The sequence below is a fragment of the Aphis gossypii genome, chromosome 2 (genome assembly GCF_020184175.1).
Source record: "Aphis gossypii isolate Hap1 chromosome 2, ASM2018417v2, whole genome shotgun sequence".
NCBI lineage: Eukaryota > Metazoa > Arthropoda > Insecta > Hemiptera > Aphididae > Aphis > Aphis gossypii.
In genome coordinates this window covers 58,486,409-58,504,283 of record NC_065531.1, presented here as the reverse complement: position 1 = coordinate 58,504,283, position 17,875 = coordinate 58,486,409, and the positions used below count along the sequence as shown (strand labels likewise).

At 29.8% G+C, this 17,875-nt stretch overlaps 3 protein-coding genes across 7 annotated transcripts; 2 read left to right on the top strand and 1 right to left on the bottom strand.

Moving 5' to 3' along the window:
- Positions 1-2,746: 2,746 nt before the first annotated feature.
- Positions 2,747-8,726, top strand: LOC114125078 (mitogen-activated protein kinase p38b-like). 5 transcript variants are annotated; one of them, XM_027988568.2, is made up of 12 exons: positions 2,747-2,976; positions 3,099-3,222; positions 3,727-3,861; positions 3,940-4,069; positions 5,264-5,322; positions 5,380-5,521; positions 5,592-5,754; positions 6,825-6,896; positions 7,128-7,207; positions 7,300-7,378; positions 7,447-7,620; positions 8,323-8,726. In XM_027988568.2, exons 2-12 carry the CDS (start codon positions 3,203-3,205, stop codon positions 8,379-8,381), a joined length of 1,113 nt encoding a protein of 370 aa, XP_027844369.1. In that variant the 5' UTR covers positions 2,747-2,976; positions 3,099-3,202; the 3' UTR covers positions 8,382-8,726. The 5 variants fall into 5 exon arrangements, with proteins under 5 accessions (XP_027844369.1, XP_027844370.1, XP_027844367.1 ...); XM_027988569.2 differs by lacking the exon at positions 7,128-7,207 and adding an exon at positions 6,989-7,068 and having other exon boundaries at positions 2,748-2,976; positions 3,099-3,205; XM_027988566.2 differs by lacking the exon at positions 7,128-7,207 and adding an exon at positions 6,989-7,068 and having other exon boundaries at positions 2,748-2,976.
- A 34-nt stretch (positions 8,727-8,760) lies between these two features.
- On the bottom strand, positions 8,761-9,609 carry LOC114125079 (NADH dehydrogenase [ubiquinone] 1 alpha subcomplex subunit 5). Its single transcript, XM_027988572.2, has 3 exons — positions 9,453-9,609; positions 9,098-9,259; positions 8,761-9,038 (listed from the first exon to the last, which is right to left on the bottom strand). The coding sequence occupies exons 1-3, from the start codon at positions 9,474-9,476 to the stop codon at positions 8,865-8,867; spliced, it is 360 nt and encodes a 119-aa protein (XP_027844373.1). The 5' UTR covers positions 9,477-9,609; the 3' UTR covers positions 8,761-8,864.
- A 5,756-nt stretch (positions 9,610-15,365) lies between these two features.
- LOC126549832 (uncharacterized) lies at positions 15,366-16,163 on the top strand. Its single transcript, XM_050200219.1, has one exon. The coding sequence runs from the start codon at positions 15,366-15,368 to the stop codon at positions 16,161-16,163; it is 798 nt and encodes a 265-aa protein (XP_050056176.1).
- The last annotated feature ends 1,712 nt before the right edge of the window (positions 16,164-17,875 follow it).

Genomic DNA, 17,875 nt, shown 5'->3' with positions numbered 1-17,875 from the left:
TATAAATATCTAGCCAATAAGTCACGAGTGTCTTTAATATTCTATTATTTATGAATTTATGATCAATGGGCAAAGGCAAATACTAAATAAATAGATGATATTTATGATGGTATTACTATGAGTAATAGTTACTAATAAATTATTATACATTACAAATTTTAAAAAATCATACCTTAATGGTTATAGGTAACCTATATCTATATGAAACACGACCAAAAGTACGTAATAACTAATAACTAATAATAATAATTATAAAATTTTAAATTCTAGTTACAGTGTTATACATTTTCAACTCATGTCTCATTGTTACAATATATACCTAGTTGGTATAACTACTAACTTTTACATTGACTTTTCTGTATGCTGTATTAATTTCAATATCCTGTTTTAATATTATTTTATTTATATACATACTGACATACCTTAATATTACGTATAGGTATACATTAAAATGTACCTATAGTATGTCTGTATGGTCTGTACATAGCCACATAGGTAATATGATCAAAGCTAGTACACCAAAAATTATATTATCACTTATCAGTAACTTACTAACGAAATTCGTTATTTGTCCTTTTTATACTTTTTTCTTTTCAAATATTCAATTAAAATAATTAAAAAAAAAAAATTTCAGTGAAGTCATTTTATAATTCATAAATATCAGGGCATCAGGCAATATATTAGTGAAAAATTATTTTATTTAAGGTGGAAACCTTTAAAATAAAATATAATTTTTAAACTGTTACAGTTCTATTAATACTAAATTATGAATATATAAAATACTCTTAAAACCATTACAGATGACGTATGGGAATTTCAATCTGGACTAAAATTTAAATAATTAATAAATACAACAAATATTTCATTAGTGAATAGGGAATATTTGCCCCTGGCTCCTTCATAGAATTTCTTCAATATGTTTTTAATCTTTTTATACAAGCTAATGCAGTGATATAAGCTAAAACAAAGGTCAAGGGGAAGATATATCTCCCTCATCCCCCCTCTAAAATACATCACTGAAGTACTTCTGCACTCCCTGCAGGAAATCTGGAAATCCTCACTGCAGGCTAAAACGGAGGCAGTGTAGAGATCTTTCATAATTAATTTAATTAACCCAAGTCTCAAAGCTAAATGTCACTAATAAGTAGATATATAATTACGCAACTCAATTGTTCACATCTCTCATATCTACATCATATTGATCGTGTGATTGTACTAAATTGTTCCATATAACTTCAATACATGAACTTCCATATAAATTCCAAATATTTACATCCCAGAAACGCCTTATGTCATTTGTCCATAGTGTGTGTAACATTGTATAAAACGTGTAACTGTATTCAAGTTTATGTTACCTGAAACTACATTTTTGAAACAGTATTGTAATATTTTTCTAAAAACTATTCCCAGGATATTTGTCACAAATAATATCGATTAATAGTTTGAAATATTATATTCCTAAATTCCTGATATGTTTTTTTTGTAACTTTAAAGGTGCATTGGTATACAGACTTCGTCCTACCTTTGAACCTCTCCAATGTAACAAATACATAAAATGTACACAGTTAATACATTAGTTGAAATGTAATTTACAAATTAAATAAAAAATCCAATTTATACTATAAATAAGATTATTTTAAAATAAATTTCCATACCAAACATAAATAAATATAAACAACTTAATATTTATATTATATTATAGTACAAGTGAAAAATTTTTGGAAAGTGATTGTGCTTCGACAAAGCGTGTACGCTTAATGTTGTACTTATTACCATTGCCAGATATTGGGGGGGCTTAACCCCCCCCCCCTGATAGCCTCTAAGCACCCTCAAAAATGTTTGCAAAATTATAAAAATACGGTACAGTTCAGTAAAAAAATTTTAAGAAACATTTTTTTTTCAAATATAATATATCGTACATTTTATGTTGAGAACATTTTACTTACATGATTGTATAATATATTAAAATATACTTCTGTACGGCAGTGGTCGATCTTTCTAGAAATATAGATCGATCGCGAATACAAATTGATTTAACCATTATAATCGGTCGATCGTATAATAGTTATTGGATAATGCGAATTGCTATATTCTATTGTAGGTATTTTGTATTTACCATTTTCGGCAATTGCGATAGTGGGAATAATTAGTTATTTTATTTTTGAGCCCTAATGTAAGACACCCGTTAAATTACTCCATATATAAATAATACAGAACACATACATATTTTTACACATAGCGATTCGCACTGGTCATTGATGATGTAATTCCTCCAGAATGCTGGTTTTAAAATAAAATATTCATTACTGTTATTATCTAATTATTGATATGTTAATTGACTGGTATGCACTGAATAATTTTGTAAATTATGTATAAATAATTGTAGCTACCCCAACATTTTTAAAGGATATCAGCTTATGCGTATTACATAGGGAATTTAGCGCGTCAATGTGTAACAACGACTGAACGACACGTTATTATTATAATATACAGTATATTATACCTACATAATAGATAGTTTATTAAAGATATTTTGGACGAAAACGATGTCTTGGTTGACGGTTTTCGAATAATAGCCCAGACTTCCACAGTTGTATACACGATTAATGATATATTAAAGGTATCGTGGTTTAATCGTGGTTGTATAGAAGTCTATAAGTAATAATAATGATATTTGACCTTCGAAATCGGTGATAACTGATAATGTTGTTTGTGTACACGATTATAGAAAGAATAAATATAATATATCTTCAATCGCTGTTATGTACTCGTCTAATGCTATAGTGTGTATTTCGACATTCGTTAAAACTGTCGTAACCTACAATTAGTAAGGACAAATATTAAAATAACAGTGAGCACCGTATAACTGGTATTCAACGAAGATACTAAATAGTTCTAGATTTCCGCATTAACCTATAGTAGCCACGAGCTGTTGTACGATACCCACCTACTCCATATTATTGATTACGATTGTTGGTAATTACAAATTGGTTAATACCTATCTAATCACGCATGTTTATGATGTACAATTGTCTTAATGATTCTGTTTTACGAAATAAATAATAAACAGCGTTTTAGACATTTTTGATTTGTTGTAGATGCCAGATAGACTACAACTCACTTCACAGTTCATGACGTTCACGGGTCCCACGTCATTTCGTCAAGACAAACCGAAGCCTGAAGAAATCAACTCTTGAGTGTTATGGTAAAAGCAATTAATATGTAGGTTTATTACTGTATAATATGTATTATTATTGTAGGTATAGTTATTATTAATTAATAATTAATATTATTATCGTTTTCTGTTGTTTTGTGGACGTAACACGCGTTATCAGCTGCAGGTTATCAATTTATCATTATATTATATTACTGTAATATCTTAGTTCAGTGGCGAAGCGAAAGCCCACATTCAAACTGCGTTGTCCACCAATCACAGTCGATGATTCAGAAACATAATCTTGAACTTTTCTTTTTTTCGAATAAAAAATTATTAGACCCACTAGCTATTAACCAAATAGGTAGGTGTTTAGGCGGCGCAGAATTGTAGAAGCACCCCGCACTCCCGAAGCTCTTCATTTTATAACTTAAAATAAACAAAGATAATTCGATAAAATTCATTCGTATCTTGAGAGACACATTTATTTGATAAGCTTCGAATTTCAATAGTACACACAAATATTATTTCGTTACTGTTTTTATATTATGTTATAATATTACAATTTATAGTCATAGATCCATCTCAGCAAACCAGCGTTTCACGATGAAATATTACAAAATCGAAATTAACAAGACCGAATGGGAAGTACCCGATAGATACCAAATGCTCACTCCCGTTGGTCTTGGTGCCTACGGACAAGTTTGGTATTAAATTTTACCAATTTTTACTATAATTTTCAACAAACCACATGATTTTTTTTTTTTTTTACTTGTATTTTTTAGCTCAGCTGTAGACAATCAGACTGGGCTGAAAGTTGCCATCAAAAAACTCGCCAGACCATTTCAGTCAGCAGTTCATGCTAAACGTACTTACCGAGAACTTCGCATGTTAAAACACATGAACCATGAAAATGTATGTCCTTTTTAAATATTAATTATTAAACTGCTTAGATAACACTTAACTTTACGTTAATATACTTACATCATAGGCAATTTTAATTTCAGGGCATGTGACTTGAAATTTATTATTATTATAAGGATCATGCTTTGATTATTTTGCTCACTAATTTACCCTGATATCTGCTTATGATTTCATTATTATTATTTTATACACTTTAGGCGTTTGTTGTAAAATATATTATGCAATTATAATATTGATTAAGTATTAATAATTAATACTTTTAAAATACTATTAAAAATTGAATAAGTTTATTGCACAAATTAAATTATTCATGCTTTCTTTAGTCACTATTATTCTAAGACACCCAATATTTAATTTGAACACCCATTACTTATAACAATAATTATAAAAACAAGTTGTTTTATTCTTTTCCAGCAGGATTTGGGATTTAAAGCATTTGCTTTTTTTCTTTTAATAGAATGCATAAAAATTATATCTTTCTACAATATGCTTATTTTGGTATTTTTTCTAGTTTTAGTTTCTGGGCTAAACAAGGAATGAATTGATTTTACAATGATGTGTGTTTTTTTTTCATGTTTGTTAATACTTATGGTAAAAACTCAACTTTATCGGTGGTTTCTGGTAATAAATTGGATCTAACTACTTTAGTTGTTTTTATTTACTTTTGTTTTATGTTTTGTCTGCTTTAACTACCTATGGAACAATAAAAGTATTCAAAATTTCTAATTTTCTGATAATAATGCTGCAAGAAACAAAAACTATAAAGGATTTAAGTACATTAATGATTTTAAGCTGTACTGTCAATGTGATGAATACAATTATATTAGATTGGTCAATTTATGTTGCATGTTTGTTGCATTATTTGTGTTCTCGTATTCATTTGACTTATAAATTTATAATGGGAAAAGTTGAGGTATTTAAAAGTGCAGTTCATAAAAGTTACAAATCTGGAGTAATTTGTAAGGAAAAAAGAAAGATTTTGAGTTTGCTTGTTTTATATTTAAAAATTCATTTTTGAGTGCTTAATGGTTATAATAAAGTTTTTATATGCTTTTTAAACACTTATTTTGATTCTTTTAGGTGCTTTAAGTCCTGAACTCTGTGTATTAGTAAGGGAATATTACATGTCATTAAAAAATATATTTAACCAAATTATTAAAATTAATTGTATATTCTTATGTTTAGGTAATTGGATTATTAGACGTTTTCACACCTGCAAATAGTATAAATAATTTTAATCAATTGTAAGTTTTTGTATAATTTAAAACTTATGTATTCTTAATACTTTTATTTTGTTATAGGTATATGGTCACTCATTTAATGGGAGCTGACTTAAACAATATTATACGTACTCAAAAATTGTCTGACGATCATGTCCAATTTCTTGTTTACCAAATTTTACGAGGTTTGAAGTACATTCATTCTGCTGGAATAATTCATAGAGTATGTAAAATTTATTAATGTATTATGTATTATTGGTTATTTCATTACTAATAATATGCAATTTATTTAGGATTTAAAACCATCAAATATTGGCGTGAATGAGGATTGCGAGCTAAAAATATTAGATTTTGGATTAGCACGACCAACTGAAAGTGAAATGACTGGATATGTGGCTACCAGATGGTACAGAGCACCTGAGATAATGTTAAACTGGATGCATTACAATCAGACAGGTTTAGTTTGCATACTTATTTACTATATAATATATATAAAATATTTATTAGGGCAAAGAATTATAATATGTTCTATCAACATATAAAATATTTATGCATTTATATACTTATTATCGTTAAAATACACAAAATATACGTAGGTGCAAAAAATATTCTGCTCATATTTATAAAATTATTAAAAGTGTTAATATGTATTAACTTAACTATTATTATAATTAATTTTAAATAAAAATCTAATAAATAATTTAAATAATTAAACCTTGTATAACTTATTGTCTCATTGGATTGCAGATAGTATTTTGAGTATTCACTCTTCTAAAAAGGTCATGAACAGTAGCGTCAAACTACTTTTTAGTAGGTGGTGCATATACACATTTTAACCTCTCATCCCTACCTAGATACCTTTAAAAATATTATTTTCATTTGGCCATCTATGATCAAATTATTAATGTATTATTATGTTCATATTAAATAGGTACCTAGTTCTAAGTGTAAGTTTTTCAAAATTATATAAACGCAGTATCTACCCATCCTTAATTTTAGGTGGTGCATTTGCACCACCTGAAGTATTTGGCACCATTGGTCATGAACAAATATTAATGAAAGAAAGTACATTTTTATAATTTTTTTTATGTATTTTATGGAAAATTGCTGTTGATTACTAAAGACTCATAAATCTAATATTCAAATCAGAACATTCCAGTTTTCAAAAATGTTATTCTGAATTGCGAAAAAATATTCAATATCTTTCCAAAACATTAATACATACTTAAAATTTACTAAGACATTATTAAGAACATAGTTTGGTTTTTATAATTGTTTTTTTATTAAAGTTATTATTGTGATACCTACAAAAAGTGTTATCTTGTTAGTATTATAGTAAGCATTACCAACAAGCAATTATCAATTAAGTATTGAAAATAATTAGCCAAAATATCATAAAAAGAGCTGAAAATATCCTATGTTAGACATTAGCTTTAACTTATTATTACTTTGTTTTTAAATATTATATTTTTGAAAAATACTAATACATAATAATTAAAACAATTATCATTTATTTTAAATTCTAGTTGATATTTGGTCAGTAGGCTGTATTATGGCTGAACTTTTAACAGGAAGGACATTATTTCCTGGTACAGATCGTATCCTTTTTAAATAAGTTTAAGTCTTCTATACTAATTTACTATTAACGAAAATCTAACATAGCATATATTTTTCTTATAAGATACTAAAGACATACAACAATTAAATTTGATTTTGGAAATATTAGGCACCCCATCGAATGAACTGATGCAAAAGATATCCAGTGAATCGGTAAGTGCCTTATTATATCATATAATAAGCTTATAATCCTTAACAGCGTCTTAAATTAGATGTGGATCATTTAACACGTGTATTAGTTTTGTGTGGAACACCGTCCGATGAATATTTAAATAAAATTAAAAGCTCGGAGGTTTGTGTGTCTTATATTTTTCATTTATTTGGTTGTGGTAATATTTGCTTAAATCAGTATCTTGTGTTGTAAATTTTTATTTGGTATTTTAGGCAAAAAAATATATACAGTCATTACCAGTAATGCCGAAAAAAGATTTTGCTGAAGTATTCAAAGGAGCTAATCCACTAGGTAAATTTTTTATTTAAAAATTATTAAAAATTATTGTACAAAATCTTAATGAATTACTTTGCGGATAGCTATTAAATTGTTAGAAGAAATGTTGGAATTGGACGCTGATAAAAGAATGACTGCTGAAAAAGCACTTGCACATTCATACCTGGCTCAATATGCTGATCCAACCGATGAACCAAATTCACCTCCATATGATCAAAGCTTTGAAGATATGGAATTAAATGTAGAAAAATGGAAAGGTAAAGTATTAATTCTAAATATTTGAGTTTATTAAATACAAAATTATTAATTTAATTTTTTCATTGTCATTTGTAAAAAAAATACAGTTTTTCAACAAAAATGATTTATCAATTGTATTTTAAATGTATTTACAGTATAACTTCGATTATCTAGATTAATGGTGAATAAAAACCAGGGTTAATTAAGATTTTTTATTTATTTAACAATGTTATGTACATATGTGTGTACATTGTCTTGTTATTATGTTATATCAGGTCCCAAGACTTAAAATATGAAGTAATTAATATTTTTTAACCCTATTTATAATACTGTCTACAGTTTTAATAATTAATCGTTATTATTTTTATCGTTTTCATCCTATATACTACTTCCACATCTATTTCTTAATACATTTTTGGAAGAAGGTTCATGGTTAATTGAGTTTCTGCTGTACATATTAGTACCTGTATAAACCTATATTCTAAAAATAAACTATGAATTAGATAATTAGATTATTTAATGGTCATAAAAAATTATTACATACCTTATACTTACATCTTTTAACTTTTTTTATTTTGACTTAAATTATTCAATGTTAATGTGTTCCTGAGCGTGCACACTCATCTAAATTTTCCTTTTAAAAGATCTTCACAAAATATATATTTCAGATTATTAAAATAAATAAATGTATTTTAATTGCATATTTAACATTTATGTTATAGAACTTGTTTGGGAAGAAGTTGTAAGCTATGTTCCACCCACACAACCAGAATCAACATAAGTTACTTTAGCATAATTTTGATTTCTTGTATAATTACTTTTGCAAATTATTGTAAAAAGAATGCTCAGCTTTATTAAAGTGTTATTAATTTTTATAATTATATTTGTAGATTAATATTTTGATTATTGTTATTGTTAAATAAATTCATATTCATATGAATTGAATTAAGATAATTTAGCATGTAATTATTTACCGTTAATTGTATTTTATATATAAAATATTTTCTAACATATTTTTTAACACGCATTGTTTTATTCTATGCAATAATTATATTTTTGTTTTCATTTTTTAAATAATTTATGTTTTTTATTTCACATTATATTAAATATATTTAAGTACGCTTTACACATAGGTTTACTAATTATTTAAATAAAAAGCATTACTTTATACTTCACTTTATTAATAAAAATTCAAAATTTTGTAGAATACATATTTACGTATCTAACAAATTGAAACCTAACTATTTCACAATATTTAAACAAATCACTTTGTTGGAGGCCAAGTCCATTGGTCAGCACTTGGTTTAACAATTAATGATTCCCATGGTTTATAGGCCAACATCTGTCTAGACAAAACCAATTCATTTTCAGCTTGTACAATAAGCTCTTCAGCTTGTCCACAGTCAATTTTCTTTTCAAAATCTTCTACTGCTACAGTCTAAATAAAAAATGGGTTAGTTATAAACCTTATTTACAATCATGCATTAAAAGCAATACTTCTTGAACGATTTTGGCTCTATTGCTTATTATTTGCTCAGTGTATTTTCGATATGCCGCATCCTCAGGCATTTTACGTAAAGTTCGAAGAATCTTTCCGTACAACACTCCTAAAGTATAGTGTGGACTTTTTGCTACATTAAGCTTTGTGAGACCAGTTGTCTAAAAAAAGTATTGACATTCATCATTAACATGAAATACGACAAATGTAGGTACATGGGTACATTGTTGATAAGGTTATTATAGCGTTATTAATAATTTTAATATTGCATATTTTTATGAATCGCGTGAAACAGATTTGAATGCTAACAATTATTATAAAACAATCGTTTCAAAAAACAATCGATACGCTTACCTTTTTTAAGTATTTATAAGACATTTTGAAGGACAACCAAAAACTTTTCTGTAAGTTTATTTTTCAGTTTACACTTTATTGGAGTAAAATAAGTTAATCAGTGATTAGTGATGTTATCACTTATCAATAAAAAAAAACTACAAGACCGGAGAATATTACATGGCCATCAGCAGGCTGAGCAGCAGCTGTTTCCATTTTGTTATTATATCATTAAACCTGATAGTAATAAGTAACCGATAACCACAACGGTTTTAGATGTTTTAAGTGTTTTAACACAGATTTAACTACACAGTATAATAGAAGTATTATAGTCTGTAAGTTTTAAACACGAATTAGGATAGACTGTTTTAAATCGAATGCAGGGCACAACATCATAGACTATAGGGTAAATACTAGTATTTATAATCATTAGTAATAGGTAATATAGTATAGTATTAATATACCCAGTGTCGACTCAAACCCACAGACATATATATTTATATGTCTGTGCTCAAACCTAACCTAACCCCTTCCCCTCACAATACCGGTCATTGCTATAAATAAAATACAGTTGATTAAATTCTCCAGACAGCCTGACACTGATTTTTTTAGTAGATTACTAACCATCACCGCTCAGAAAGAAACTGTAAATAGGTACGCCACTGCATACAATTTAATTGATGATTGATGAATAAATCAATTATCATTTATCATATCTAATATAATTAATATTTGGTTAAATATTTAATCATTAAAGTAGATAGTATGAAAATTAAGTTACTATGTACACAAAAAATACATCAATACATTAGTGTAAAACTATAATATCAATTTTGCTTAATACTTAGCTTAAAATATAAAACTGAACATTTTAATGTAAACTTAAAATGGTATATTATTGTTCATTGTTAAATTTAAATTGTTTATTTTCTAAGTTACATAATAGTTTTAGTTGAGTCTCGACTGCAATGTAGGTATTCATTCAAATTAGAGCCTCGTTAGTCGTTAGGTACCTATAGGCTATAACTGAGTGCAGTGGCGTAGTTATTGGGGGGGGGGATATGGGGATAGATCCCCCAGAGCCTTTTTTTTTTAATGTTTAAATCATTGACTATTGAGCCCCCCACTTTATGTTTAACCAATAAATTACATATCCCCCCCCAGAACAAAATCATAACTACGCCACTGAGTGCGCCGAAAGAGTGCAAGTCGGCTATCAAGTTCTACGCATCCTCCTGTATCTCCCTGCTATCAAAACTGGTTTCCCTATGGCAGAGTGACGTTTGGGGATGCGCAGTAAAACCGAATATGGTCGCCGCCGACTTGCGCTCTCTCAGCGCACTCAGTATTATACAGCCATATAGGTATACGTTTTATTATTATTAAATATATATTTCATATAGGTAATTTTTGAATATTTATACACTTAAAAAAAATCTAAAAACTCTGACGGAAAAATTAATTTACGACGAAAATAACTTATACATTGTGTAGGTAATTAATGTATAATAATATAATATGTATTTTTCTATCATGATGAAAATAGCTCGTAAGCAGATTAATATTATAATTAGCTGACCCTGTGCACTTCGTTGCCCGTTAAAAATGCCAATTCTATGTAATATTATTCGAATATTGATTAATTTGTTATTTAATATTCGGTTTAACGGTGTTCAAAACTTAGACATTTTCATTGACCGTTTTGATTCTCAAAAATCTTGTGAAAGCTCCACTTTAATATGCGAATTTTGTAAAATGCTTTCTTATTGCTCACTAAATTTGTGGTACGATTTTACGAATGTTTCGTGTAAATTGTAAGCATCGATCTATCAGACTCTCTTATGATTATGCGAGCAGTATATTATCAAGTAGGCAATCCGCACGTGGTGGATTGCGGACCCCGTGAGATGTGTACCTAAGTTTATTATTTCTAACATTTAAGTTTCAAAGTTATATAATTTTTTTTTTAACTACGGTGGGTAAAATACAACAATGTGCCATCTCGTGGTTTTTATATTGTTGCCTGTTGGTAAAACAGTAAAACTTGGTATAACTTGTTATGTTAGTCTATTGCTGTGAATTTGAAATTTACTGTGGACATTGACTTATTTCGCTAATTCTTATTTTTGTTGTTATGGTTTTAATAAAATATAACAACAGGTCTATAACTATTATATTCAATCATAATCAATAGCGACCTTAATATAGTTTATTTTCTTGCTGGAATGCAGTGACAGTTATACATTGTCTTATACATTTTTGTCTCCATTTTTATATACATAGATTTTTAATTTCTTTTTTTACTATGACAACGATTTAAGTTTATATGTCCATTTGCTTGCATTTTTAAAACCAACCTTGCTATAACATTTTAAATAAATGATTTATTTAATTTAAATGGTTGCCATTGACTACCAAAAATAGTTTAGTTTACTATTTGCTGGACAGATGGCGCCTCTGTAATTTCATCACCACCTCATCATATTTCTCTAACCCGATAACTTTCTCAAATTTTTCGTCCGTAAGAACCTTTTCCTGGCAATTACGACCCAAACAAAAAAAAAGATTGAGCAAAATCTAGATAAATATATTAATATATGTATATATATGTATAATATGTATAGTTAATAGGTATACCTATTATTATTATAATGTTCTTATCTTACTCGAGTATACTTAACTCAATATGTATCACGTGGTACTATAAAGCTATACGTAGAGAGTCTATAAAGACCGCTATACGTAGTATTGTTGTTTCATGACGAGTTAAGGAAGAATAAGGATGTTGTGCTGAAAATGCAATTTCATTAGCTATTACAGTCAATGGTGGTGATGATGGTGTGTCACTGCTAGAGCGCGGTGTTTAGGTGTTTAAATTAGCTCTCACTTGTTACTACTGGAGGTGCCTTGTTTTATATATAAACAACCGAACCCCATTTTCAACTGTGAGGACAATCACAGAAGTCGACGTCAATCAGCCCATGGTAAGTTATCTTTATTTCGTCATTAGTCGGCTTTACGGCAGACTTACTTTCCATTGAAATTAGTGTTGTTGTATGAGATATTTCATGATGGGATTTTCATAATAAGTAATAATGAATCTCAGTATCAAATATCTTACATTACGGCACTGACAATATTTTGCCAAAAAATATAAGGTAACAGCTAACCTTTCTTGTACAGGAATGGCTTTTCGAAAATTCGTATCTTGTTTTGAAATTTTTTGGACCAATCAAATTTATTAAAAATTCAAAATCAATAGACGACATTCTAACGAAATTTCTATATTGTCCGCTTATTTTCTGTTGCTGAAGACAATTTAAGCCAGCGAATGCTTTCAATGGATCCTGCAGCCGCAATACTATTCTCAAAACTAAGAAGAAATATTAAAACTCACGATAGTTTCCTAACCTTGGCCACCATGTAGATTTCACTACTTTGATAGGCCGACTTTATTTGGAGGGAGTTCGAACTTTGCCTTTTCTCACTGTTTGGTTTTTGTTGGGGATATCAATGATATCATTTATTTTTATGGGCTTAAGCATCGTGGAGGATGTATAATATGTGTTTTTTTGCGATTACGATACGGTCGTGGCTATTTCGGTAACTCCTTCTTTGTATTATACAAAATAATGATAATGCAGTGATAATATTTCCATTCAGTTCATAATAGTATACAATTTTTCATCAATGTTTTCTTATGACGTTATCACGTAAAATTTTCATCCATAATATTATTAAAATATTCTGTATTTGAATTATTATAATATATTCTGTACTTAAATAAAATAAATTTACGAAAACATTATAATGTTTTATAAATATATATATAAGTCAACTACAACAATTTCTTATTACCATATTGTAATGCTGTTTGAAAGAAAACGTTTATGCTTGCCAAGCGTGCCACTTTATAAGTACGTTTAAAAATACACTCTCTAAAGCCGCATTAATTTTGAAAAATTTTCAATTTTTAGATTTTTCCCTTTAGTTACACCATACAACCTACCTTTGTGTCAAATTTCGCGTTTCTATCTAAATACAGGAAATGTCTTATAATTTTGATGATGAGAGAATGAGTCAGTAACAATATTGAAAATGTTGACATCCTCCCATTTTGAAATTGCACAATATTAAGGGCTCATATTCTTACAGCAGCCTAAGCTACTCGAGATTAATCTGTGTTTTAAATTTCAAAAGTTTATCTTTAGAGAAAACAGAGATATATGGGAGATATATGGGTTAGAAAAACTGGGCGAATTGGTTCATATAAAGATAATAGATATACTGTCATTGCTGGAACTTGGCTTGACGTACTGCCGTGCTCTCAGATATTTGTTCCACACGCTTCTCAAGGAAGGCGTCGCATAGTTTATAACCGCTATCCTATAGTTTTAATCACTGACTTATACCAGAGTCAAAGTGACTATTACCAAAGTGATTGGGTTACTTTATTTATCCACATCTTCGTGTGTATAATATATCCCTGATGCATTCGCGTTCTTTAATTTTTTCCAGCTAAATGATATTCAAAACTCTTTTGGTGTTGTCTTGGACCTTGTGTTCTCCAATGTTAACAGTATCTATATCTCTAAAGCCGTAACTTCAGCAGTACCTTGTGATCCCTACCACCCGGCTCTTGATATTATGATAAAGTTAGATAAACCCTCCTCTTTACTTGATCGCTCCCATAATTATTATGACTTCCGCCGTGCTCCCTATTCAAAAATATGCGAATTCCTAAATTCATTTAATTGGTTGGAGACCATAATATCCCTCGACGTTGATGAAGCTGCTAAGGCAATTTATGACGCCTTGCACTTTTGCATTTTAAACTTTGTTCCGAAAGTGTCTTATATACCTTCGACATTCCCGAAATGGTTTTCAAAAAATCTCAAACATATTGTTTTTAGCAAGAAAAGGGCACATGCCAAGTTTAAAGCTTCTCGCTGTCCCCTAGATTATGCGGAATTTTCCGCACTTCGTGCCTCTTACAAGACAGAATACAAGAGATGCCATACTGTCTTCTTGTCTCGCACTGAGTCTATGCTGAAATCTAACCCCGGGTCGTTTTGGGACTTTGTCCGAGTTAATAAATCTAGCAACGAAATTCCCCACTCAGTACATTATGAGAATTTACAAAGCTCGGGTTCAGAGTCTGTCTCTAACTTATTTTCCCATTACTTTAATACAGTCTATGTTCCTCCTTTGTCTAATGACCTTTCGTCTCCTTTTTTGTTCCATGACCTACCTAGCACTTGCTCATTCAACATCGATGATGTGGACGCTGGTCTAGACGCACTAAAAAATGTTAAGTCGGTAGGCCCCGACGGCTTGTCAGGTATATTCTTATACAATGTGAAATCTTCATTATGTTTTCCACTGTGGCTACTTTTTAAACGTTCAATCGATAGCGGAGTTTTTCCCTCTTCTTTCAAGATTAGCTCTGTCACTCCTATTTTTAAATCTGGTGATAAGGCTGATGTCAAAAATTATAGACCTGTCTCTATTTTGAGCCACATATCCAAACTGTTTGAACTTCTAGTATTGAGAAGTATTCAATCTCCAATTAACTCTATTCTAATCGACGAGCAACATGGATTTAGACCTGGTCGCTCGACCACTACTAATTTAATCGTTTTTAACGATTTTGTTTTGAAGGCTGTCGAAAAGCACATCCAAGTTGATGTTATTTACACAGACTTTACTAAAGCCTTCGATAGAGTCGACCATGGCCGCTTAATCGAGACCCTATACAAAACTGGGTTCGGTGAACCATTGTTGTCTTGGTTCAAATCTTATTTGTCAGACAGAGTCCAGTGGGTAAAAGTGTTCGGATGAAAATCATCCATCTCAAAGGTTTCTTCTGGTGTTCCTCAAGGAGGACATTTATCTCCAATATTGTTTTCTTTGTATGTAAATGGCATCAAAGAAATGGTCAAAAACTGTGAACTACTCATGTTTGCCGACGACTTGAAGCTCTTTAGGAAAATTGAAAACTTATCTGACTGCTCTACGCTCCAAAATGATCTCAACAACCTAGTCTCGTGGTTTAATAATATTGGTCTTCAGTTTAATGTAAATAAATGTCATTCCATGTCATTTTTAAGACACCGCTTTCCTATTAACTATACTTACTCCATCAATGGCTCAAGTGTAACATCGGTATGTAGTAAGAAAGACTTAGGTATTATATTTAATTTCGATCTCAACTTTCACTCCCACACTGAAATGATATGCTGCAAAGCCTTAAAAACGCTTGGGTTTGTAATGCGCATTTCAAAGGAGTTCAATCTATCTTCTTCATTAAAAACTTTATACTGCTCATTGGTGCGTTCACTATTAGAGTATTCATCGGTCCTATGGGACCCTTATACGGTATCTGTCTCCTGTCAACTAGAACGTGTTCAGAGACGGTTCTTATCTTGCGCAGCTTTTGTCTTAAAAATAAATCATCCTCCCCACGACTATTTCTTAGTTATGCAGGAACTCAGCCTCATTTCACTGGCTGACAGGCGAGTTAACGCTAACATAGAGTTTCTGAATAAACTGGTTGATGGTCGTATAGATGCTCCCTCACTTCTCTCGTTAGTCAATTTCAAAGTTCCTTCCCGTACTACTAGATACCATATTCCTTTCGTTGTTCCTGCGCACACTACCAACTATGGCAGAAATAATCCATTAGACCGCATGATGCGGCTGGCCAATGAGAGCACCGTTCATCAAAACTGATACATTTATTATTATATATTTTTATATTGTTTTATTATCATTATTATACTTATTATTCTGAATTATTATCTTATAAAAATTTAATTGTGTCATTGTGTTAATTATTTAAATTATATATTATTGTATTATGTTAAACTGTTGTATAGGGCCCAGCCCGTTAACAAACAAATAAATAAATAAAATAAATATAGTCTTTACGTTTGACATTTTTATTTTTATTTTAAATACTTATACCAATTTATTATAAGGAAGAAAATATTCTATTGGCGTGAGTAAAGGTCTTTTTTAAAAAAAAGTAGATATGTAGAACATTAATACAGTAGGTAATACCGTGGCTGGATGTTGCCCATAAGCTAAATTCCTAAATAATCCAAAAGCGTACAAATAATTATCCCATCATAAGTGTAAAATATTACGTTTTTAACAACCCATCAAATCAATTCTATATAATAATATAAATAATAATTAATAATAAGGTATTTTATTAAAATAGTAGTTATCATTAATATTTAATTAAAGATTTATAGTGATATCAAAATTTCTAATATTCAAATTATAGTTAAAAATAAAAATTTTAATGTTGAGTATTATTTTAAACAGTAAAGTAAACGTCAACAACAAACACTCAAAATTCAACATTAAATTATTTTTCTATACGTTTCTCATACAATCAATTTGGATCTACGACTTACAGTTATGGGGTAATGCAAAAATCTCCAATCTAAATAAAAAATATAGAGGTTCCAAAATATTACACTGAAGAATAAAATTACCGATTCTCAACATATGTATCTTAACACACCCTACATAAAGACCTACACACGTTTACACGAAGATGCCTAAAGTTGTTATAAATGGTTCCACCTGTGCCTTAACTCTCATACTAATCCTCTCATAGTCTCATAAACAACTCAATCACATTAGTCATCCCGCGGGAAACCCTCCTCGTAGCCTTAATCAAAAGTGGGGTAAAGACCTGCTAATTAATAATCCTTGATTCAAAACGAGCAAGAAATTCGAAAAAAAAAATCATACAAATTGTTCATGTTTTCTTTTTCACGTAGGTAGCTCATATTCTTATTGTGCCTGCTTAGTACAATTGGTACATATCGTGTGTGAATTAAGATAACAAATAATAAAAAAATAATAATAGTTATTCAATAGCTATAAATTTATAATTAATATATTTTATAGATAACGCAACAGCGACGACTAAAAAACCGGGAGTTTTTGTAAACAAAAACGGCAACAAATCCCTTATTACATCAGGATCCTCTTTTACCTCTTATATATTATATGTATGATATGTACATAAAATCGTAAAATAAATAATAAATAAATAATTGCTAGAGGTAGGTATTCGTATTCGGACCTCTGCAGCTGTTTACATACATAATAATATAATATATAATGTATAGATATAATATGTATCATAGTGGCTTTTGCGTTTCGCCATTTGTGCAAAACGAACTTCCTGGTCCTCGGGGGCGATGTTTCATACGTGCGCGCGCACAGTTTACACTCGCACAGATGATGATTCATACACACGGGGCCGGTTAACGCGAGACAGCGTCATCATCCCTCTCGTCCGCCACTGCCGCTGTTGACCCTCTCGCGGTACGCCGCCGCAGCATCCGATAATCACAAAATTTGTCTCGCACATGCGCTCCACCGGAGTCAACATCACAACACGCACGCACCCTCTATACAAG